At 44.4% G+C, this 25,304-nt stretch overlaps 1 protein-coding gene across 5 annotated transcripts in view; it reads right to left on the bottom strand.

The window, feature by feature from the left end:
• The window catches only part of Obsc (Obscurin), a 195,875-nt gene that overhangs the window by 45,071 nt on the left and 125,500 nt on the right, over positions 1-25,304 (bottom strand). For all 5 annotated transcript variants that reach the window (XM_084590270.1, XM_084590275.1, XM_084590271.1 and 2 more), the window contains 33 exons: positions 24,279-24,457; positions 24,054-24,159; positions 21,818-21,996; positions 21,235-21,340; positions 19,113-19,285; positions 17,721-17,826; positions 16,254-16,426; positions 15,668-15,773; positions 15,369-15,541; positions 14,917-15,037; positions 14,495-14,667; positions 14,176-14,284; positions 13,845-14,020; positions 13,327-13,435; positions 12,379-12,551; positions 12,017-12,128; positions 11,374-11,543; positions 11,116-11,251; positions 10,743-10,912; positions 10,528-10,654; positions 10,202-10,371; positions 9,022-9,154; positions 8,700-8,869; positions 7,530-7,665; positions 6,508-6,677; positions 5,888-6,026; positions 5,250-5,419; positions 4,746-4,881; positions 3,670-3,839; positions 3,456-3,591; positions 2,212-2,381; positions 1,732-1,864; positions 476-651 (listed from right to left, as the gene is read on the bottom strand). In XM_084590270.1, the coding sequence (XP_084446396.1) occupies positions 476-651; positions 1,732-1,864; positions 2,212-2,381; positions 3,456-3,591; positions 3,670-3,839; positions 4,746-4,881; positions 5,250-5,419; positions 5,888-6,026; positions 6,508-6,677; positions 7,530-7,665; positions 8,700-8,869; positions 9,022-9,154; positions 10,202-10,371; positions 10,528-10,654; positions 10,743-10,912; positions 11,116-11,251; positions 11,374-11,543; positions 12,017-12,128; positions 12,379-12,551; positions 13,327-13,435; positions 13,845-14,020; positions 14,176-14,284; positions 14,495-14,667; positions 14,917-15,037; positions 15,369-15,541; positions 15,668-15,773; positions 16,254-16,426; positions 17,721-17,826; positions 19,113-19,285; positions 21,235-21,340; positions 21,818-21,996; positions 24,054-24,159; positions 24,279-24,457 (4,886 nt within the window). The remainder of the gene's footprint in view (positions 1-475; positions 652-1,731; positions 1,865-2,211; positions 2,382-3,455; positions 3,592-3,669; positions 3,840-4,745; positions 4,882-5,249; positions 5,420-5,887; positions 6,027-6,507; positions 6,678-7,529; positions 7,666-8,699; positions 8,870-9,021; positions 9,155-10,201; positions 10,372-10,527; positions 10,655-10,742; positions 10,913-11,115; positions 11,252-11,373; positions 11,544-12,016; positions 12,129-12,378; positions 12,552-13,326; positions 13,436-13,844; positions 14,021-14,175; positions 14,285-14,494; positions 14,668-14,916; positions 15,038-15,368; positions 15,542-15,667; positions 15,774-16,253; positions 16,427-17,720; positions 17,827-19,112; positions 19,286-21,234; positions 21,341-21,817; positions 21,997-24,053; positions 24,160-24,278; positions 24,458-25,304) is intronic.

The following is a 25,304-nucleotide window of genomic DNA, read 5'->3' as shown; positions in this document are numbered from 1 at the left end:
GAAAAACAACAACTCACAGGACGGTTACGAGTGCGTAACGCGAATGTTTGAGCGTTAGCTTTGAGGTGGAAGCAAATATATTTACAGAAGCGCGCTGCACCGTAACTAGCTAGTCCCGCAGCGGCATGCAGCGCTCGAGTTATGCTAGCATCTATTGAATCTCTTTCATCGTGTCATTATGCAGTCTTGTTATGTCGCTTGCCGCCGCATGAGATAAGACGTGGTTTAGGCCCGGTCGTTTTCCCCAGAACCCGTTAGCACTGACGCTGAAAAGGGGACGAAACGGGCGTAGTTTCACGGGACGGAGCGCTTGCGGTGAGCTCGCAGCAGTGCATGCACTCGGACGTGCATGAAGCTGGTTTGAAGGACGAGCTAAACGGAGCTAATGAGACAGAATTCCAGGACCACTTTTACAGCCCCCAATTCTCCCATGCTTCTCACTCTGAGGAAATGTAGAACAGTCTGCAATGCTTACCAGCCACTTTCACTGCGCTCGAACTTTCTGCCTTGCCTTCCGCGTTCTTGGCGACGCAGACATACTTGCCGGCATCGTCTGGCGTTGCGTGGTCTATCGACAAAAGAACTGTGCCGTCTGGCTCTTGAGAAAGCGCTAGCCTTGAGGAAGGTTCCACTTTCTTGCCATCCTTGAGCCTGTAAATGGTGGGAGAGAAGTGCCTTTTAATATTAACAACTATGGGCAGAAAACTGATGGACTCGAGGCAAAATGATGAGAACACGAAGAAACTCTTGGCTTCACGAACCAGTGCTGCCAGCGCTGCTAGCTAAGCTGCTAACACCAGAAGTGGTAAGGTTAAGGGCTGGATAGTGGGGGATTATATTCATTTTATTTTACCATATGCTGCCATCGCAAGGCGTTCAAAGCTGAAACAGCAAAACTGTGCATCAGCGCTTTGCTGCTACGGTCCTATATGACAAGAAAGGAAACTGATACAGACAGATATTTTATAGGTTGTTCGAAGCCACACGTCGAGCACAACACATGGGCGCTATCCTCGATTGAGATATTCGGTCACAACTGTGCTGAACATTTAGCGTCGCCATTGAAGTCACGAAGTGAACCCTAAATGAAACGCTAAATAATTCATTTACTGCGTGCTGCAACGTGTCGACGCATCATTCAAGTGCGTGTGCCGTGTCAGAAATTCACGCATACTATATTGTCTGGCCGATCGGTGTGTCGTCGTGAGTAAAGGTGAACGAATGGCAGGGAGAGAACAGGCATACACCATAGGATAATGAAAAAGTATAAAAAGGGTGGTTGGGATTAAGAAATAAAAATGCAATTACGTCACATCTGTCGCAAGTGGTAAGAAGCGTGGAGCGTAGCGTCGCACCAGGTTGAGGAAGCAAGACGTGTGGGAAGAAAGAAGAGCAGCATGGACCGCTACAACTCTATTTAGCGCAAAATTATTTTCCCGTGGACATTCCTCGCACTGTGCTATGTCATATCTCGAAAACAAGATTCGGCCAAATTTGTTTTTGAGTGATCTTAAATTTCACGTTGGTCCTGCAAGCCTGGTTCGCCTGTATGGTCCGATCTATTCATAGTTCGTTTAGTTACGTGCTATTTATCAACAAGCAAGCGCTTCGAAAGCATTCATCGTTTTCTTTTTTCGGCTTCAGAAAACTGCAAGGTACGTAAAATACATAATTTACAGTAATCTCTGCTGCCAAAATAAATGCAGAATGAAAGACTTAAGACTTCCGCACCATTCCGTTGTGAAGGGGCTGTCACTCTTAACTTTTCCCACGAGATGCAGCGGTTGCCCTTCAAGAAGATCCGCGTTCTTGAGCTCGACGACGAATTCAGGCTTTTCGCCGGGGACGCGGGCTTCGGGTTTGGCTGCAGGGTAGAAGTGAACGCAGCGATTAAAATCTAGCGCTTACAAGAAATCAGTGTACCACACTTAGAGATGCGAAACTTCTTCAGTGCCTATGCCTTTTCCTTGATAACAGCAGCTTGATTAACATTGGCCTGCCGAAATACTTTCAGCAACATAGTTTTGATACAGTCAAATAAAATTAGATACTTTATTTTCCTAACTCAGGTGTTCTTTTTATTTCGGGGTGAGTGTCGAAGAACGTACGTGACGTGGAATCAGGGATCGCCAGTGAACAGATCAGAGCGTGCGCTTGTGGGAAACCCCTTCTCATAAAAGTTTGTCATTGACAACATAAAAAGCCGCTTACTCTTCACATCGGCGTCTGAAGCAGCCTCTCCGGCGTCGTTGGCTGCCACCACCGAGTAGTGACCAGCGTCTTCTGGCCTCACGTCGTCGATGATAAGGGCCAGCGTGCCATCAGGCTTCTCTTCAGTCTTGATGCGGTCGCTGGGGCGAATGGGCCGCCCGTCCTTCAACCTGAGTCAAAAACAAATGTTAGCCATGGCCTATGAGCGGGCCGCACAGTCTGCGGACAGCTATGCACTCTGTTTCTCTAAAATCACCAACAGATGTGCAGCTAGTAAAATGACTGGCTTTACGACTTCCTACGCATCACTAAGCGTAGATTCCACTCTGATATTCGCATTTTGTGTTTTTCATATAAGACCAGCAGCTCAGAGAGATGATACGGATGGTCACCGTCACTATAAAGAAACAATAGATCATACGGGCTTGCTGGGAAGAAGGAATTTCACTTTTGCAATATATTTTTCCGCCATAGTTTATTATGTTTTTCAGCGGCGTGCGTGTGAGCAAGCGTTTTGTTTTACACAAATATGAAAAGCTAAAAAATATAATTCCTCTGCCATTTCATGCAAACGCTCACCTCGGACATATTTTGCAAGAAACGCAATTAATATGTTTAAAGACGTTCAAAACGTAAAAATGTTTTTCTTTTTTTTTGAGAAGAGATCAGTTCAAGGAGGGATGCAGTAGTGATGTTTAATTTCTTGTGTAAAGTGATCGAAATGCCCCTTTTGCGTCGTCATATTTCTTAAACCTTTTTGAGAAACTATTCACCAAATTTAGTGCTTCCCCATCAAAATGAAGTAGCTGGATGGTGGAAAGTTTTGGGGCAAACTGTGTGTTGATAGGCTTTTCTAGAAAATGTTTTTACATAGAATGCTATAGAGAGGATTTGAATAAAGCGATGATTTTGAAAGCAATTTCGCTGATGTGGACTTCAATTCGACCAATTTGGTTTGAATTTTTCGCTTCTTGTACCTAAATCCGATGTAGCTATGGGTCATTTACCCTTCCATGCGCATGCAAGCAGTTCGCAACACTTGAAATGCGCCATTTATACCGTTTTAAAATCAAACTTCAGAAGCACAGCGCCGACTTTGTGTTGCAGCTTCGCAGGGCACAAATTAGTCAGATTCCATTCTCCCACCTCGGACATGATGCAAATTTGTTGTGAACAGCTGAAGACCTTAGTGCCCATTTTGTTGCTCGAAGCTCGTTATATAATGGTACCGCATGACCGCTTACCACTTGATGCTGGTAGGATTACTGTCTGGCTCAAGCTTGGCCTCGAGTCTCGCAGGCTTGCCTTCGGGCAGAGTCGCCGGCTCCAGCTCCTTCTCGAATGCAGGCCTTCGTTGCTTGCGGTACTTGTCGGGCTGGGCTGCATCAGAGCGATAGAAACCAATCGGCAACGCTCAGGAACCAAAACTGATTGACTCTCAAGCGTTCGAGCTCTCACTTTTTATGTCTGCCTCTGACTCTGCTTCACCCGCGTCGTTGGCTGCAACGACGGAATAATTTCCGGCGTCTTCGGGCTGCACGTCATCTATCAGCAACGCCAACGTGCCGTCAGGCTTTTCTTCCATCTTGATCCTATCACTGGGGCGAAGCGGGCGGCCGTCTTTCATCCTACAAAATAACATTAGTAAGCGAAAAACGAATTGTTTCATTGTTACTTTACAATGTGTAGCCTGAAGACTCTGCATATAGCTGCAGAGCAAGCAGAACTGCAGGTTTAAAGTCTATCTTCCAATTTTTACGCAGCCTGGCATGATCTTGGTGTGAACTCTGTGCTCCAAGACCCGCAGTCTCCGGCTCAGTTTCACTGCTGCGTTTATTTTTTTTTTTATGGCGCACAGAAAAGTGGCAGAAGAAAACGAAACGCGAACGGCAGACAGAAATGTCTTTGAACGTTGCTCTAGCGTTATTGTTTGCAGTGAACAAACTTAAAGTATACGTAAACCTGCTCACGTTCACTACCAAAATTTCTTCCACAAAGAGGCTGGCAGCACTGTTTATATAAACCTGCGAGAGAGAATTTGCTCCTAAAACTGGACCTAATTTTTTCGTTATTAAAGATGAACAGTAACAGCTCTGCAACCTGCTCTGTCGTTTACGACTGACGCTCCAGAAGTACTTTGGTTTGGGCTAGTTGGTTCATAGCTGATGTTGATTCTGAGGGAAACGAAGGAACACGAAACAGCTACAGGCGTCCTGTTGTTTTCGTGTTCCTTCTTTGTCCTCGTCCCTTTCGCGCCATCCTCAGAATCAACATCAGCAACTGACATAACCACTCTTCAATGCAGCTGCGGCCGATGAAAAACTTATCTCGGTTCGATCATCTCTAACGTCTAGCCCCCCCCCCCCCTCCCTCCTTCCCCCCCCCCCCCCCCCTTCCCAGGGCACCTTTTTCTCTTCTTTCAACACTTCTCGCTTCATGCGTACACACCTTAGAAATATTAGACACGTGACTGCCTTAACGAGTGCCCCGTGTGCCGGCACTGCTAGTGGTAACCAGGATACTCGAGTGCTCACCATTTAACACTTGTAGGATTGCTGTCAGGCTCAAGCTTGGCTTCTAGCCTAGCTGGCTTGCCTTCCGTAAGTGTCGTTGGTGCGAGCTCCTTCTCGAATGCCGGCTTGCGTTGCTTACGGTATTTTTCAGGCTGAGCTGTAGAAAAAAAAAATGGCATTGCTGTAGCCTTAAATACGCGTAACAGTCGTGTCAGCAAATATCCGCAATAAGCTTACAATAACCGCTGCATCAGCAAAAATTTTAGAAATAAGAGAAAATAGCCATGTACGTAACAATGAAGCCCGCCGTGGCTTATCAAGGGTTGATTTATAGTGACTCAGAAATGAATGGCGAAGCCTAGATATAACGAGTTCGGAGGTCCTTAACTCTGTGAAAACGGAGCGCATTTTGAAGAATTATAGGGCACGCAAGCGCAATTTCCATGCATTGAATACAACAAAATGTGAATGCATTTCTTATCTTTAGTAACCTTATGAAATGATACGAGCTTTAAGTATTCTTACTTTTGATGTCAGCCTCCGATTCCGCTTCACCCGCATCGTTTTCAGCGACCACGGAGTAATTTCCGGCATCTTCCGGTCGCACATCATCTATCACAAGCGCCAGCGTGCCATCGGGTTTCTCCTCCGGCTTCACCCGGCTGCTTTGGCGGATGGGCCTGCCGTCCTTGAGCCTGCGGGGCAAAGCAGAGTTCACACTCCGCCTGTCAAACGGTGCGCAGTGCTCGCCGCGTTCCAACATTCTGCCATTTCTACAAAAGGAGTGAGCCGTGATCTGTCGCAGTGTAATAGCTGCTTGTAGAGAGATGAACAAGGGCTACATAGATCCGCCCATACCAAAGTCACTGTTGTTATTAGAATATCGGCGGGGTTATATTAACTGCCTGCCAAACATGTTTATTCGACCTATAATGGTATTCATGTTCCCTGAGACTCATCCAAAAGCAGACATCATGTGCAATGCTTTGGTTACAGATTATTTAAATTCCAACAGATAAAGTGAATAAATCTGAGTAACTACGCGAATTTCATGCGTAACTTGCACTTCACCGCCACAAAGAAGACGCTAGTCTCCTGGCAGAAGAGAATGACGCAGCACATCAATTATCAACAGGTGGTGCAAAAGCGCGTGAATCGCCTACCACTTCACGTTGGTGGGATTGCTGCCTGGAGCAAGCTTGGCTTCCAGCCTGGCGGGCTTTCCTTCGGTCAGCGTCGTGGGTTCAAGTTCTTTCTCGAAGGCGGGCTTTTTCGGCTTGGCGGCGGCCTTATCTGGCTTTGCTGCGGAGAAAATGATGCATGATGTTTACAGTATCTCAGCATTAGCTTCATCTTCGTAATTAAAAAAAAAATCGCCCAGTAGCACAACTCCTCCTCTCTTTCCCCCTTCTATACTACTAACCATAGAAACAATTCTAAGGACGATTACGATACTCCCTAATACGGATTCGAGCGCAGCTATTTAAGCTTTGTTTTTTTTTTTTTGTGACATACTCGGCCAATAATTTGAGATGCTTTCATGTATGTATGTGCAGTTACAAAACAATTAATTTTCCTCACAAGCCAGAGAGGATTTTCGAGGAGAAAATCAAGAAGAGCCTCGAGCGAGCGGCGCAGAGCTCCATGGCTGTTCTTTCTCTTCTTCTGAGAAATTCTTTTTGGCTCGTGACTCCCTCTCGCTCGGTTACACCGACAACGGCGACGCGGCACAACTGCCGAAAGGGGCGCGTAGAGCAGAGTTCTAAAACTCTTGAGCACTTACTTGTCACGTCTGCTTCGGAAGCGGTCTCCCCGTCGGGGTTCTTGGCAACCACTGAATACCGGCCAGCATCTTCGGGTTTGACATCGTCGATTGAAAGGCACACGGTGCCGTCGGGTTTTTGTTCGGGTCTCACCCTGTCGCTGGGCCTTATCGGTCTGCCATCCTTGAGCCTGTGGAACGACAGCGGAAACGCAGCAGTACTATCAAAATTAACTGCTGTATACACCAACTTTTCATATGTGACACCTGATTTCTACTGTGCGTGATGAAAAAAGGGAGGTGTTGAAGGGTACCAAGCGCCGCAAGCAATGTTATGTGAGCACTCCTTGGCTTTGCGGGGTAGGAGGGCTGAACGGCAGTAAAGGCTGATGAGCTGACTCCCGGCCACGACCGCCAATAAAAACACATCTTCCACTCAAGAGACAAAAATACTATTCGAGACAAAAGTTGCCAGCATGTGTAAAAAATATACGCACATAATATATAGGTGCCATGTTCATGTCATTCGGCTATCACATTTTAAAGAGCTTTAATTCGATCTTCAGCTATAAGCCCCTCTCACTAACAGAGATATCCACTCTTTCAGATTGAAGACCTAGGAGGACTAGGAGACCCTGCTGCGCTCGGAAGACCTGGCCGTGCAGATCACTGCCACCGGCCGGGCTGCCAGTGTTATGAGCCTTAGGGACTTGAATTGCACTGGAGTCGTGCGGGCAGCCGGGGGCTGTGTACCTGAATTCCTACGTATTATTAAAGCTTTTCAGTCTGTCCTGGAGAGTCTTTCTCCGACAATAGATTAACTATGTCTAGTGAACCTCTGCTCTTAGTTGCGAGCTAGTGCTTAGTGACTTGGTCAAGAAATTTGTTATTTCCTTTTGTCTGACGACTGGCTGATTTAATTCCCGGCACGTAACTACACTTGGTGACACACTGAGCGAGCCTGGAACGGCAAAGCGTAAGTGTTCATGTTGTGCTAATGTATCCCAGTGCCATATTTCCGAACATATTAGTAGTCAACTTACCACTGGATTTCCAATGGCTTGTCTCCTGGCTGCAGTTTCGCTTCCAGTTTTCCCGGCTTTCCTTCGGTCAGCTCAGTTGGTGCAAGACCTTTCTCAAAGACCGGTTTTTGATCTTTCGCGGCCTTTTTGGGAACGGCTGAGAGAAGATGAGACAGAATGTCGCTTAAGCCACTGAACCACCTCGAACCTGGTCGATTATGCATTCCACTTTTGTATCTTAAGACGTATAGCACAAAAATTTAATACCGCAAATGTTTCTACGCGAAAGGAGCACTAAACGCAGCCTTTGCATTATGCTACTGAACCTTAAAAATTGACGTATTTTCGTAAATTTTATCGGTGCTCCTTTAGTTCGCGGTGGACCCGTTATAATGGATCTGCAACTGATTACCTGTACATGAAAGGTCTTGCGCCCGTTCTACGCCTTAGTGTAAATAAAACGCGGTATAAATCAGATATATCTGCGCGTAACCTGTACAATACTATTCCGCGGCCAGTGACTCTAAACAGAGGCTTCGAAAATGCGGAAAGGTGTTACTACAGTTGTGATTTTATTTAGGGAGACAGAAAGACAGAAAGGCGTTCAAATGCTTAGCATTCCATGGCTTCAGGCTTTTGAGGAGACTCTTTGATAGGCATTAAATTTGGCCAAGAACCGCAGCCTTGCACTAAGACCATGGAAGCTTCGATTCCGTAGAACACACGCCCCACAAGCCCGAATAAGTTTTTGTTTTTTTGGGGACAGGCGAACCACAGAAATCAGAAACCAGTAGTCCGGGTTGTACACTCTGTAGCATTACTCGTCGCTTCTCTGGCGCTGACAATTTAACACCCCCCCCCCCCTTTTTTTTTTGTCGTTCTTCTAGAAAATCATGCAACAGAAGCTAACACGAGAACTGCAGCATTAGCAGAAGTTCCTTATTATGTGCGTTTGTCGGGAAAGTCAACTCACCAAGTTTTACGCTGAAAGTAGCGAACCTATACGAATGCATGCAGTGGCATGTCTCGTGGTTGTCCACGGATAGAAGGTTGAGGGGTGTCAGCATGAACCTCTCTAACGAGGTCATATTGAACACCGGACATACAGTGCGAAAGTGCAAAGGTTTGACTTTCTGGAGACAATCAGTAAGTCACTGGCACGCAGGAAAGGAAGCCAAGGAGGCTGCTTACTGTCCACGTCCGCTTCAGACGGCGTCTTTCCAGCGTCGTTCGAAGCAACAACAGCGTAATGACCGGCGTCCTGAGGCTTGACGTTGTCAATGACAAGTGCCAAGGTGCCGTCGGGTTTCTGTTCTGCTTGTATTCGGTCGTCCAGCTTGATTGGCTTTCCATCTTTAAGCCTTAAATAAAAAAAAAAGGCAGAAACAGTTTCGAAACGTGGCATCACGAACAAGCAAGCAAAGCGTAAGTACTCTACTTCATTTTTTTTTTATTAACTAGCGAAGTTTAAGTTGAACTTGTTTTGATACGCTTTTGAATCCTACGGGCCTACCATTCGACTTTGGTGGGCGCAGTGTCTGGAGCCACCTTGGCCTCAAGTCGAGCCGGTTTGCCCTCGGGCAGTGTCGCCGGTTGAAGTCCTCTTTCAAAGCGTGGCTTGCTTGGCTCCGCACCTTTAGGTTGCGCTAGAAAAAGACAACGGAGTTCATAAAATAAAGTATGCGGTGACCTTCTGCTGTGTGGCCCCACCAATAATTCTGCGATGTCATATAGCTATCCCAGTAATAACATTCACCGTCAGAGTAAGAAACATGCCTTGAATGAAACAATGGTAAATGTTTGCGAACGTTTAGAACACCCAACGATTCTTAGCTTTTTTTTTTTTCGCTTCAACAAAGAGTTCTTATTGCACGTTGCTTGTATGAATATACGTATGCAACATCAAGAGTTCGTAATCCGGACTAATCCCAACTACTTCGTTTATTGTGCTCCCCTTGTTCTTATATATATATATATATATATATATATATATATATATATATATATATATATATATATATATATATATATATATATATATATATATATATGTGTGAAGGAAACAAGCCAACAGTCGGCGAGGCCAAGGAAAGCGTTGGGGATGGTACTTTGTCTTTTTTTTATTGTTTACTTGGATAAGCGCAGAAATTAGTAATGTAATCTGTTTAGGGGAAAGATAATTAAACACAAAGTAGAAGAAAAAACAACGTGCCGATGGTGGGAACCGAACCAGAGGTCGTGGGTTCGGTTCCCACCATCGGCACGTTGTTTTTTCTTCTACTTTGTGTTTAATTATCTTTCCCCTAAACAGATTACATTACTAATTTCTGCGCTTATCCAAGTAAACAATAAAAAAAAAGACAAAGTACCATCCCCAACGCTTTCCTTGGCCTCGCCGACTGTTGGCTTGTTTCCTTCATGTATTATAACGAGTACTCTCATTTCCCCTTAATATATATATATATATATATATATATATATATATATATATATATATATATATATATATATATATATATATATATATATATATATATATATCTTTATTGTTGTTTTTTTGTCGCTCCACTCCAAAGCTAGCCCACATCCTTTCTCGTCTGATTGTCTCTAAATCCCCTGTCAGGACGTTGCAGCTGTAGTTCGAAGCGCCCTCTAAATATTTCTCTTCTAGATCCTGCGGTGAGTGAACTTACTTTTAACATCGGCCTCGGACTGAGTTGATCCCTTGTCGTTGGTAGCCTTAACTGCGTAATGACCCGCGTCGTCAGGAATGACTTCGTCGAGTTCCAGAGCTACAGTCCCGTCGGGCTCTTCAACCAATTTGACGTGGTCTGTTGGTTTGACCGGTTCGCCGTCTTTCGTCCTGCGTTCAGAATGACGACAGAAGGCCGCCTCACACTCTGGAATAGGATACTCAGCTTCGAGCACCTCACCTTAGGAAAACTGGGATAGCTTATGCTAAATATTGCGCGGGAAAACTTTCGAAAGCAAAACAATCAAGGGAGGAACAGTCTTTTACCATTCTACAGGGGCAGCAGTCTCGGCAGGCATCTTTGCTTCCAAGCGTCCGGGTTCGCCTTCCGTAAGAGTTGTCGGCTTGAGTCCTTCTTCAAAGACCGGTTTTCCTTCAGAATCTGATGGCTTGGCTTTAATGGAAAGAGTGGAACAGCGTATTACAGTAAGCTCACGTGTATTAATATACTACCGCAAGTGTAGAAGAAAAGTTTGGCGTACTTTTAACATCCGCGTCGCTTGCGGCTTTACCCTCGTCGTTTTCGGCTAAAACGCTGTAATGACCGGCGTCGCTCGGAGTGACTTTGTCGATATCCAACGCGATGGTCCCATCTGGTTTCTCCACCATCTTCACGTGGTCAGACGGTTTGAGCGGCTCGCCGTCTTTTAACCTGTGCGAAAGAATAGAAGGGAGCCGAAAATTTTAGGCAACGAACTCCCGAAAAAGTCAAACAAAACAACAAACAAAATATTTACTGCGGGAGAACGGTTTACGACAGCAGCAGCAACATCAGCAGCAACACGAAAAAAACAACAACAAACAAGCGCAACCGCAAGCAGGTCAACCACCGTAAATGAAAGATGCTACTCTCACCATTGTACATCGGAAGGAGCACTTCCTTTGGCCAGTTTTGCCTCCAAGTGTCCAGGTCCGCCCTCGGTGAGCGTGGCATCTTTGAGACCCTCAGAGAAAGCTGGACTCGTCACACTGTCGTCGCCCTTTGGCTTCGCTGTGCAAGAAACCACATGTAGCATGAAATTAGAACACATGAAGCCAGAAAATGCACGAGAAATAGATTGAGAGGCGCTTGATGCTTACAAAGCATCAAGCACTCTTCCTTTTGACACTCACTCTCCACGTCAGATTCCGTGACTGCCTTTCCTTTCTCGTTGTTTGCAACCACGGCGTAGTGTCCAGCGTCATCGGGAACGATTTCATCCACTTCCAGGGCTACTGTACCATCTGGCTCTTGTGTCAGCTTTACGTGGTCAGAGGGCACAATGGGCTCGCCATCTTTCAGCCTGTAATTCATGCCAGAATGCGCGCTCTTGAAGAGATCAATGAGATACAAAAGAGTAGTGATGACGCCAAAAGAATAACAAAGTTATGAATATCTTTTATTTAAAACTCGAGCGAATCCACTGCTACTTTTCAGAAATCAATGGTCTTAGTTCATTCCGTAGAAAATACTGGGAAACAACATTTCAGGAGTCACTTATTGGCTTTTGCTTCGACATTGCTCGCGCTCGAAATATGGTCAACCTCGTTATTTCAGTTCACAATAAAAGAGGCATATTAACGCCTGCTTGGGTACATCATTCGCAAGAAAAGAATTTTGCACGCTAGTTTTCTCAAGATTACAAGTTTTAAATATCCGCCTTTAGTTATGCGGTATCTGCTACTGGCGGCTGCCAGATGGCGCTAGTTTCTGAATGTCTAATAGGGTGCCTCGATGCCTATCGCCTCCAAGAAAGCAGTGCGGCACAGTACGTACCACTGAACTTCGGGTTCCGGATGCCCAGGCACTTTCGCTTCCAGCTTGAGTGGTTCGCCGTCTTCTACACGGACCTTGCTTGGCAAGCTCTGTGCAACCGTAGGAGCAGTTTCTGCATGTGCCAAACAAGAAAAATAACATTGGAAGGAAATGGTTTGTGCGTTCTAACAAAAGTAACAAAGCATTGTTTAGGTTTTCTGTCTTTACTGATGATATGGGGCTGATCATCATGAACCATACAATGAGAATCTTGTCGTTTCTAAGCCGATGAAACGACACTTATTCAGGTGGCAGGATATAAACATATATAACTTATTCAGGTGGCAGGATATATATATATATAAAGAAAGTGAGGAAAATACCTTTTAGCGAAAGCCCAGCCTTCGATGAAGCTTGCCCAGCAGTATTTTTGGCTTTGCACACCACTTCGCCAATATCATGGGAGGTCACCTTCGTTATCTTAAGAGTATAAGAGTCACCTTGTTGTGTAATCGTGAACTCCTCTGATTCAGTCAGAATGCTTCCGTTCAACAGCCTAGAAAGTAAAAAGAGATTTACAAAGCTATATTAGATAATTTTATGAAATATTGTATGATGAATAGAGAACAGAGACAACAAAATATTAGTGGCATTCAAGCACATCGTGGGAAACGAATAAAGCCTTGTTTTTGATGAGAAAGTGTTCGCGGGAGCATGCGCCTTTATGAAATGCAGTAAGGAGAGTACTCTCACGCTTATCATTCTGTTTCATTTATCCATCCTTAATGAAACAACTTCTGCGAAGGATCGTTCGCCTTTGCTGCACTGCTAGGTGCTATTCCATATGTGATGACAATCCATGACTCGGCTTTTTTTTTTTTTTTTTTGTGACTATGAGAAATGCATGCTTGTCAACTGTAGTACAAGCGATCGCGTTCTCGGGTATGACGTCACGATAGGCTAGTTTCCCATTAATAGAGATTTGTTGGCATATGCCCTTCTTATCGGTAGAATTCAGCGTCCTAATAAGGATAGACAACACGTTTTAATGCGTTAGTAGTGATAGTAGCCAGAAAGGTAGTTTATTCCGTATTCTGTAATGCAGCTTTACGTTATGTGGTTTTCCTCACTCTCTTATGCAAACATGATTCAGCGACCGCACATGTGTGGAAAAACATCTGGTCCGAAATATGACAACTAATACGTCTAAGCAATTCTTAATGCGATGGAGTTTTGAGTTCAGTTTGGGTAACTCTCAGTCACATTTCCTTTAAAACGACGTTCAACGGCACCGCAATACAAACTGAACTTGTCTTCTTGGCGGCACTCACCAAGTTGCTGACGGCGTCGGGTTTCCTTTAATCCTGGCGTGGAACACCGCTTCTTCGTTTATGGTGACTTTTACATCTTCGAGCTCCTTAATAAACACTGGTGGCTCACCTGTGCAAATTTAAGAACAGTACCATAAGCAAATAAATCAACCATGGTCAATAACAGTAAATCAGAACTGTTGTGTTACATATGAAAGACTGCTAGCTTCAAGAAAAGAAAAACAATCCCACGAGAGTAATAATCCGTAAAGAGTGCTTCAGGAAAGATGCCTATCAGCAGCTTAACTTGTTTATTGAATGTAGGATGATAAACGGAACAGAAATATATAGAAGTTTGATTGTATCGCAATGCACTTGTTACACCTTTTGTTGTTTTTGTACGAAAACATTAATCTAGCTTGCTCGTAAAGTTGATTATTTTTTCTTCACAGTCTTTCTGTTTGACAAAACCTGATAAGTAGAAAGCTCACGGCTCACTAGGGGCACAAAAAGAATCGGAGTGAGTAGCACTCACTCACCTTTGAGTGTCAGCATTGCATCTGCTTCCGTCTCTCCAGCGCTGTTAGACGCCTTACACGTGTATTGGCCGAAATCGTCATCGACGTCTTGAATAATAAGCGTGTAAGACTCCGCTTCCACATCACACGAAATCGTGATCTTATGAGAGGGTGAAAGCTCCTTGCCGTCTTTCTTCCTAAAAATGGAAGTGAAAACTTTCAGAAAATCTAGTAACATGATGAAACACTCGCCATGGCTAAAACTTCAAACCATTCATTTTATATCGTAAGGCGGTGGCTTAGTATCTTTATTCGCCAATGTGCAATGTGGCTGTAGGGAAGACAGGCCTACCAAATAACGTCAGGAGCTGGAATTCCAGTAATAGTTGCCTGGAACTTTACGGTGGAGCCTGTACTAGCTTCTTGGTCCTTGAGCCCCTTTATCGCTGGAGCAACAGGCTCTGGCAAGGACAGAAAAAAAAAAAAATGAAGTGCAATAAGCCAGATTGGATGGATGGAGTACATCCATGTTAGTAGGAGCCTAGTTAGAAATGAGTGAAAGACATAATAATACAAAAGTATTTTTCTCTCTCTCTCTCTCTCTCTCTCTCTCTCTCTCTCTCTCTCTCTCTCTCTCTCTCTCTCTCTCTCTCTCTCTCTCTCTCTCTCACCTTTCACTGTCAGTTGAGCTTTGTCTGTTGCCTCGCCCTTTTCATTCACTGCCTTGCACGAGTACTTCGCTTCGTCTCGCATCACTAGGTCCTTTAACGTTACAGTGTGCGTGTCGCCATCCTCCTCGATTTCCACCCTTCTGCCTTCAAACAATTCTTCTCCGTCTTTGTACCTGAGAAGATACCAAAAGGTGAGCGTTATTCCATGCAAGCATAGTCCTCTTGCTTTCAAGCAGTCATGTACATGGAGCTTATACTTCCGGCAGAAATTGTGTATTGGTTGCAGTTTCGACAAAGAAAGCTCAGTACACAAATTACGCCACATGAATATTTAGCAAGCATTGATAAAAGAAGACCTGGGACGATTGCCTTTTGATCAGTTGCTGCATTACTTCTCAGAGTTTTTAGATGCTGGCACTTACCATGTAACCTTTGGTGTTGGCTTTCCTGCTACTCTGACTTCGAAGCGAACCTTGTCTCCGATAACTGCCACAGTGTCTGCCATGCCTCGAATAAATGTCGGCGCCTCTGCGTCGTCGGGAACTGAGAACAGAAAAGAGAACATATGTTATCATGGACACGTATCATTTTAGAGCTAATATGTATCTTACACCAGTGACCTGGTGCCATAATTTAGGTATGTGTGTTAAAATGCGACAATTAGGCATGCTTATTATACCATTGTATATGAAAGGCCAAATGTGTCGTAATTATCGATTTATAGCTTCCAAGCGAACAACAACAAGCTATCTATTTTCCGCTGTTTTGGGCGGAATCCTCGCATTTTCAAGCATTTGAAAACTAATCATACGTCGCCCCTCTACCAGAACAGAATTCTTATTCTTTCCTTGTACAGCACACAAAGGTGACGTACGTTTGATCGTAAGCTCCGCTTGCTGCGATACCCGTCCGAGGCTGTTCTTGGCAGTGCATGTGTAGAAACACTCGTCATCTTTCTTGGCGTCCTTAACAGTGAGGCGATGAGTGCCGTTATGAGACGTTAGAGTGAATTTTTCGCTCTCTTCAATGGTTTCACCGTCTCTTGACCTGGAATGGTTTGAGCAGTCGCAAGCAAGGTTTATTGCGCGAAAAGGTCGATAGCTAAGACTCGTCCGTGAGCCTTAATGCAAATGACAAGAAACTGCATGCTCAGCACAATTTCAAAATTATTACCAGGTGACGGTGGGTGTGGGAAAACCGGATACTTTTGCTTCAAACACGCATTCCTCCCCCGAATAAACGCATTGGTTTTCGGGCTTCTTCTCAAACTTTGGCTTGCCTGAAAAAGGAGGGATAACCACCATCTGCATTTTTTTTTCTTTCATTGCATACAGTATTATAGTAAGTAAATATCTTTAGATTCGCGGCTGTGCATAAAACGTGCGAAAGAAAGGTTACAGGAATTTATATTAACAATGATAAAGATAACATTTACTGTTAAGAGAACTTGTCATTCAGTTGACATTTTTAGAGTAAAAAACGGACCACGCCGTAAAGAATGGTGAAAGACATCACTGATCTAATTGAAAGAAAAACGATTGCCCTTTAGTATTCTACATAGAACCTTCGTTCACAAAGGACGGCTTATATAGCCTTCAAAATTTCTGAATTAAGATGATGAACTAATATGTGTCTTCCTCGGCGCATTCATTTTTATACGAAGATTTATTTTCTTTTATACTGGTTCAGTACTATACCTCCAAATAACTTGCGCCCTCGCGGACGATACAGTGAATTAAAATAGCTAAATGAGATTTACTTTGAACAGTCAACTTCCCGCTCGTCGACGCAGAGCCGTACTTGTTGGTCGCAACACATTCGTAGTTTCCAGCAAGCAGCAACGTCAATTCATCGAATTCCACTTTGTAAGACTTTCCTTGAGGAATTTCTTTAATCGTGGCTTCCACTGTGATTACTTCGTCGTCTTTTTTCCTGAAATAAGAGTAACATACATTCAAACAGCTTGCCGTCGAAAACTACGCTTCAAAACCACCTTACGTCCGGCTATCAGTCACTGCACAAGCCTATAGTGATGAGCACTCTCGCAATGGGCCAGCATAGAGCGATGAAAAGCGCGAAGCGGCAACAGAATGAGAAGTTGGCAAAGTAAGAAGAAAAATGAGAAAATCTGCGTGCAAACCTGACTAAGCTCCACTGTCTGCATTTCCTCTATCATCAGAGCAAGCTTAAGAATTTTCGTCTCGTGATAGTGCGTTCACCCGCAAAAAGAAGTTAACCGTTTAGAATAAGCTTGTGGACATTTGTTTCCAGCAGCCTGGGGGCACTGCAAAGACTGCTAAAGTGCGGGAGGTGGTGTCCTTTTGAGTGCGAGAAGGATGCAGTCTAAGTACTTTGCTGTCCGACAAGTATGGTTATAGGAATTTTTCTTCGAGCGCTTCCGCGATGATGCTTTCATGATAGCGAAACTAATTTCACATCAATTTGGTTTACAGGAGTTAATGTCCCAAAGCGACTCAGGCTATGAGGCATGGGTAATTTAGAGAAATAAATCAAGTTACTGGCATTCTAGTGGAAATCAAGAATAAGAAATGGGCATGGGCAGAACATGTAGTGCGAAGAGAGGATAACCGATGGTCGCTTAGGGTGACAAACTGTATTCCAGAGTAGGTAAGCGTAGCAGGGGGCGGCAGAAAGTTAGGTGGGCGGATGAGGTTAAGAAGTTCGCAGGGGTCAGGTGGATGCAGCTAGCACAGAACCGAGTTAATTGGAGAAATATGGAAGAGGCCTTCGCCCGGCAGTGGGTATAGTCAGGCTGATGATGATGATTATGATGATGAATTTAGTGGAGGATTCAGAGTAATATCGACCACCTGGTTCTTTAACGTGCACTGACATCGCACAGAACACAGGCGCCTTGCTTTCGCCTTCATCAAAAAGCGGCCGCCTCGGCCGGGATTTGATACTGCATCCTTGGGCACAGTAGTCGAGCGCCCTAACGACTAAGCATCACGGCGTTTCTTTAACGACTTTAACTAATAACAGTAGTGCGCTACCAAAGCCATAACATCAGAAGCTCGGACAGCACAAATGCCAGCACTCGGTTACGCGCGTGACGAGAACGTGTGTTTTAAACTGCAAAGAAAGTTGGCAGTAATTTTACCAGAAGACCAAATGTAATATTTCAGCGCAAGTCTCGCATTATCAGTACGTTACGTGCTTCCTGTATTTAACAAACTCGGTCATAGGTTATGACGATGTGCCTCACCATACGACTGTTGGAGTCGGAGAGCCTGCAATCTTCACTGTGAAGAAGGCGGCGTCGCCAACTTCACCCTCGATGTCCTTCAGCCCTTCAATAATTTCCGGCTTGCCTAAAAGAGAAATGCTTGATGTCAAATTTCTATTTTCATGGAGCTGCGAGGTAAACGCGGCTTTTCTCTTGATATCCTGTGACAGTAATTACTCGCACAACCATACATCTAATACGTACAACTACAGCATTAATGGAAAAATTTATATGGAAAAATTAACTTACCAATAACACACTTTACTTCGCTAGATAAAACAACGTCGTGTTAAGAAAAAGATACGCGCATTATACGTGCAATTATCTCAATTGTAGCCAGAAATGGTAGCAAATTTTTTTTTTTTACTAAATGTTTTTCACATATTGTATGTCTTCACCGTAGCAATAAATATAGCTGCAGATTCTCCCTATACAGGATCGTAGTTTGCTTTGCCGTTAATTTTGAAAAACGCTCTACATTGTTTTCCTATGGCAGCCTTAATCACTCGATCGCTGTGACCGCAGGACAAACTTCAGTAGTAAAATTTTTCTATGCATCGGAAGCTTAGACCATTTCTATCAATATATTCACAGACTATCCTACCACATTCTAAATTTACTTTCCAATTATATAAAAACGCTGCCCATTGGTCTTCTACGGCAGATGACATCATTAGGAGCAAGCTCAGGAAAATCTTTAAAACAAAATTCTTGCTACACCTCGGAAGCTTAGACCATTCCCATCGACATGCGCTAAAAATATATTTCAATATCCCACCGTTTTTCGCAATCAAGAGGTGTCCCAGAAAGCCGGAATTGCGTTGTCATTTCAAACTTACCTTTGTGCTTTTAAAATAAAAAAAAAAAAGGAAAAGAAAACAGTTTTGCTAGGTCTACCTTCCGCTGCCCTTTAATTTCACATCGAATAAAGAAATAAAAATCATCCATATTTGGGGAAGCCAAATGCCAACTGGTTCGATCAGAATTGACCAAATAATTACGGGAGGCTTGCTCCACTACACCATAATGAAACTGGTTAGTGACGCTTTCCCCCCTGACCGCTACAGGAACTAGAATAATCGCTGCACGCAGATGACTTCGTGCGTCGTGGTGCTCCTGCTGAAGAGAATTTTAGCTCAACGTGTTCCGCGATTCACCTGCGCATGCGCACATAGCACACCTGTCACTGCTTAGGCGCAGCTGGGTTTCTGTATAAACAGATCACATTAACGGATTCCCAAGAGGAACCAAAATCAAAAGCGTACTTTTCACAAGCAAGTATTTTGCAAATGCAACTTGCTCGACATCGAATAACTGCCATTTTGCGAGTTGTACTTGCAGTCAACAAGGCTATGCGCAGTGTCCACTTACTGTGAATTGTCAGGCTCGCGGAGCAGGATTCCTTTCCGCACGTGTTCTGAGCCTCGCACGTATACTCTCCGGCGAGTTCTTTGTTGGGTTGCTTCACCTTAAGCGTGTACGTGTCTCCGTCGGACGTGATCTGATAGACGTCATTTTCCTTGATCTCACGCTTTCCGTGCAGCCTGAAGAAACAAAGAAGCCCTGGTCATAAGCACGAGGAGCATGAATTTATGGTTTTCTCTCCATACAAACGGTCTGGAGAGAAATAGGCTATAATTTTAATGACCAGTTTTATTTTTATTTTTCTCACCAAGAGCGTGATAAAGCCCACTGAAATGTGTATCGTGCCCTTAAATTGACTCCTTTGAATAAAGAAAGGGTATTTTTTTTTAACGCGCACAACATTTTCCTATAAAAACAAAAAAAGAGGGCGGAAAAGGGGGGGGGGGGGGCAAGGGGGCTCACAGTGACAAATTATTTTGTTCATTTTGCAGTTAGCTTGCAAGACGTGGGATTCAATTGAAATGTGGGTGCTTGTACACTTGAGGATTAACAAAATATTTTATATGAGCTTTTTAATTGTGGACATTACTGTGTGCATACCAATAGCGAAATTAAAGGGAAGCATGCATACGTATACACCGGCTGCACGTTGAAATGAGAGGGGGGAAGAACTACTGCAGGTTTCCACATGCGAAATTATCCTACCCAGAAAAGAGAAGAGAGAGAAACTCTTGGTGATAGATCCTTCAATGACGACGTGCCGCGTCACCAGTGAAGGTGGAGACACCGACGTTAGCGTCGCTCCTTTGCCGCCCAGTTTTGGAATGAGGTCAGGTGGCAAGGAAAAGTAATTCTGTTCGTGGAACTCGCAATGATTTCTTTCCCTCTCGTTTCAAGATGCAGCTGGCGCGTGGATTCCCTTTAATTTAGAAATTGCAATATGCACTTTAAAAGCAATCATTAAAAATTATAGGGGGCACTTTGGACCACTAGAGTGCGATGAGGCGAAAGCGTCTATTGCGCCGTGGGGCGAAGACTTCCACTACGGCACCTCTTTCTCTCTTTTTTTTTTCACTCCCACCTTCCACTTTTTCCTTACGTATAGGTTAAGGTGTCTACGGAGAATTGTGACAGATACCTGCGCCTTTTCTATCCTATAAACTAATTTCAAACGCCGCCGATGTCTGCTGTACTGCGTCTATTTTTATACATGCTGTGTGGTGCGGCGTTCGAGGAAGCGGCAAATGAAAGGTGCCGCAGGGACGCCTGGATCGGACGTCCGGCGGGGTCAGCTTCGTATATGCGTGAATCACCTGGCGACGTCATGGCCAGTCGTGACGTCATGACTGGATGTGATGCCAGTATGACGTCAGTTCCGCTTATTAGACATGGTCGGATGTGACGTCATTATGACGTCCCATACGGTCATGACGTCATCAGGTGAGGACGTCATAATCAGTCATCTCTGTCATAACCATTATCACTGTCACTATCACTAACTACCCCTAACTATCATTATCGATCACTATCTACCACTAACTAGTGGTGGCGGTCTTCATGGCAACCGCGCTGGCATGATGCTAGACAAGGAGAACTAAGATATGTTTCTCACGAGCCCGGCGTGGCTGTCAGGATAATTGACAGCTATATTAGGACAGGACGCTGGACGCGGCCATGAGTATGAGGCATTAAAGACTTTCACCTTTTAAAAAGTCATTAAGACTCCTGCTGATTAGCCACCTCGGTGTAAAGCTCCCGCGTTTCAAGTGGTCTCCATACCCTGCATGCTGACAGCGGGATAAAAGAATATGATAATATGAGGAGTCTTTTTATGAAACGTTTGGTGCAAGGAAAAATATTGTATTTGCGTTTTACTTTACGCCGCCGATATAGCCGCGACTGTCGCTAGCTCAAAAGACACCGATTAAACGCTCCAGAGCTTAAAAACTTAGTTACGGAATGGCGTAAATGCATGGCAAAAAAAAAAAAAAAAAAAAAAAAAATCACCGGTTTCAGAAATGGCACCTCTCGAGCCTGATGCTTTGTCAAAAATAGTAACGAGATATAAAACATTAACCTACACGTTAATAGAACCTAAAGCTGCAATAAGTCTCGCAAAAGGACTAACCATTTTATGTTCGGTTTTGGTTCCCCGGTGACTATCACTGTAAATTCTGCGACGTCTTCTTCGGAAATCTCTTGGTCTTGCAGCTTCTTTTTGAACTCTGGCTTCTCTGGAAAGAAAAATGCACCATCACGTCAGCTTCACTAAAAAATCTAGATCTTTAGTTTAAATTTTCCGAAAAAAAATTGATATCAGGAACGATGCACGAAGTAAGACGATGTTCATCACCCTGAATAAAAAAAGCTCGATTATTAAAAAGTGAGAACATGAACTGCAAAGGGAGGAGCCTTGAGCAAAATGTCGGAGGGTAAAGGTTTCTTATCAGCGACCGGTGGGGCCTGCGGAAAACCTTTGACTAGAAATTTATTGATACAAAGTAAGAAAGGTGGAAAGTACAAGTAGTAGCAATAATGACTACATGCATATTTGTCGTTTACATTAGCATATTCTAAGCCCATGAGTGGCCTTCAAAAGTAAGCACAGCCCTGCTGATGCCGGCACTAACTTCGTGTATGCTTACCGCCATCGGCGACCCGCGTGCGCGGTATTCAGTGCAGAAGTTCAGTTATGCATATGAAATACATACTTTGCGTGCTGAGGCGTCCTGTGCTCGAGTCTTCCCCGAGTTCATTTTTGATCTTGAATGTGTATTTTCCAGCGTCTTCGGGCGTGACAGACTTGATGACTAACGTGAAAGAGGCGTCCGCTTCTTCTTTGGCGTAGATGTTCTTGTTATCAATAATGACTTCGCAGTCGTCCTTTAGCCTGAACAATGAATAATAAGGTGTATTAATTAAAAGTAAATATTAAAACTAGGAGCTAAAATATTTAAAGCATCATGAAGTGCAGTGTCCGAGCACTTATGTGTGGTTCCAAGTTGTGATTGCCTAGCAGTTCATACCTAGCGATTTGCAGTTTAAGAGTTCATTTTTGTATTCGCACCTATATTAAACAGTAATGTATTTTCAAAGGGACTTCTTAATAATGACAAGCCCGTTACCGCTCTCTGTGCGTAATTTTTCGCCCTTAAATTAAAGTGCGCGTCATAGCATTAACGTATATTAATTGGGCGTCTGTGCTTTTTTTTTTTTTTCTGCTTAGGGCACTGTGCTAACCACATGAAGAATATTGTTACGTGGTGGCATGACAAGCGATGGAACACGGCGACACAACAGAAACAGAACGACGTGATGACATTACGATGAAATATGCTTTACTGGCTAGCGGGCCTGGCGCGAGCGCTCCGCCCCGCGCCACTGCCCGCTTCGTCATCTTCCTAGCATTACCCGGGGCCACCGAGCGATCGTCCCGATCGATTGCTAGAAATCCAATGCATGACGTGACGATGAACACAGACACAGGATTGGGACATGAAACGCTGGACACCACAATGAATGCGAAGATGGGAAGAATGCTTGCAATGGAGCATCAAATCCAGTCTTCACCGTTTGCCGAAGGCCAAGGCTCATGGACACGCCGAACGGCTTGGGCGGGGGTGCTGTCTTCGCTCGAGTGGTCGTGAGGTCGCTTCGTCGTGGGGTCGGTAGGGTCTGTAGGGTCGGCTTTGGGCTCTTCCTGGTCGTCGTGTGTTCTGGTCAGGGCTGGGGACGAGGCTGGGGACAGCGGCTGGTCGGGTCTGAGCAAAAAGGGCTGGGGAAGAGCTGGGCGGCGATCTCCACGGGCTTTCGGCCGATGGACCCAGCGTACGGTTGGTTTCAACGGTGCAAGGCGAGGAAGGGGATGAACCGCACCTCCAACCAAATGTTACGTGGTGGTATGACAAGCGATGGAACACGGTCACACAACAAGAAAGAGAAAGACGTGATGACATGACGATGAAATATGCTTTAATGGCCAGCGGGCCTGCCGCGAGCGCTCCGCCCCGCGTTACTGCCTGCTTCGTCATCTTCGTAGCAATATCATACTAAAGTGGTTATGGGAGGAACACTCTCATTCATCAAAGTGTAGTGTTTGAAACGTTGGGTCTTTAATAACGCCATGCAATTTGGGTTCAAAGATGAAGAACTGGATGGAAGAAGAGGAAAAGAAATGAACTTAAAGAAAAAGCGAAACCCCCATATGGGTGGATGCCATGTTTCATAAGGACAAGGAGAAAAAGAAGAAGAACAAGAAAAAGAAGCAGCAGAAGAAGAAGCAGAAGAACAAGAACAAAAACAAGGAAAAGAAAATAAAGGAAAGGAAAAGAAAGAGGCAAAGAGAAAGGAAAAGAAAAAGATAAAGAAAAGGAAAAATAAAAATAAAAAGAGAAAAAGAAAAGGAAGAAGAAGAAGAGAAGAAAAATAAGGGGAAAAATAAGAAAAAATGGCATATACCTAAAATGGCCAATCCCCCGTGGCGAGTATGTGCCATTCTTCAGGAGGCCAACAAAAACAGCAACAAATCAGGCAGAAAGAGACGAGAACAGGACTTTACATCTCTATTTTTTGATCGTCTTGAGAGCTATTGTTTATCGTTATTGAACACCAACCGGATCATTTGTTCCCCTTAAAAGGGACGGCACCAGCTGCTAGTCTGCGAAGTCATGTTGCCTTTTCGTATTATCTTCTTATACCATGTTAAGTGACGTGACTCTGTCACTTTCTAAACTTACACGAAATGCTTTGTGCAACATATGAGATGAATTTAACTTAGTGTCGGCTTTTCAGCGATAATAGTTACAGTTTGCTTTATTCAGGGTCATTTTGGATGCCCTCCAAATTTTCTATTTTGGCCTACGAAATGCAGATGCAGGCATCCAGAGTAGGATAGGACTTTAACGATAACCACGTTCAAAGATTACAAGTTTATTAACTTGTACTCACCATTTCACCTTTGAGTCCTTTGCGTTGACCACTTTGACACTAAATGTCGCCGACTCCCCGACTTCGACGTTTACGTCGTCTAATCCTTTTACAATCTTTGGCTTCGCTAAAAGACAGGAGATCACTCGTTAGGCTTATCATGCACACAAATTCAGTAAGGTGTACGAACTGTAGTGAAGCTTTACACGGAGAAAAGTGATTACTAAGGCATAAAGGTTGGCTCACATTTAACTGTGAATGTCCCAGAGCATTTGTCCTTGCCCTTGACGTTTGCCGCTTCGCAAACCATTTCACCAGTCATGTCAGATTTCGCTTCCTTGATTATCAGCGTATACTTTCCGCTTTCCTCGACGGACTCAAATTTGAAGGAATTGTCCTCACATATGACAGAGTCATTAAGAGACCTAGAAAAAACGACATCACAAATTTACAGATTTGTATAAAATATGAAGCAACGTAGTTCAAAGTGGAGAGTTATGGATGTAAAAGGGGAGGAAATATGCTGCCACGTTTCGTACACTGATCAGAGCATGTCGAGAATACTGGCATCCTATCTGCATAGGAGAGACACGTTCCACAACACTGCCATGCAAGCAACCTTCCCTTCATTCGGACGGGCCCCATGCCATGCCCCTCTCCTTGCCACTGAGCGCGGCTCGCCCAAGATTTTATACGCTGGGCTTCAGAGCAGGAAGAGGCTAGGTCACCGCCCTAGCGGAGAAGGCAGGCAAAGAAATTGATGAGAAGGCACAGGAACATTTGTGTGGACTGCAAGCTCAGGACTGCTAACCTACACGAACATAACAGAGTATTGAAAAGACACACACACACACACACACACACACACACACACACACACACACACACACACACACACACACACACATACACACACACACACACACACACACACACACACACACACACACACACACACACACACACACACACACACACACACACACACACACACACACACACACACACACACACACACACACACACACACACACACACACACACACACACACACACACACACACACACACACACACACACACACACACACACACACACACACACACACACACACACACACACACACACACACACACACACACACACACACACACACACACACACACACACACACACACACACACACACACACACACACACACACACACACACACACACACACACACACACACACACACACACACACACACACACACACACACACACACACAC

Source organism: Amblyomma maculatum, chromosome 1 (genome assembly GCF_055883805.1).
Source record: "Amblyomma maculatum isolate TAMU_Amacu chromosome 1, ASM5588380v1, whole genome shotgun sequence".
NCBI classification, from domain to species: Eukaryota; Metazoa; Arthropoda; class Arachnida; order Ixodida; family Ixodidae; genus Amblyomma; species Amblyomma maculatum.
This window is presented reverse-complemented; position numbering and strand designations above follow the sequence as displayed.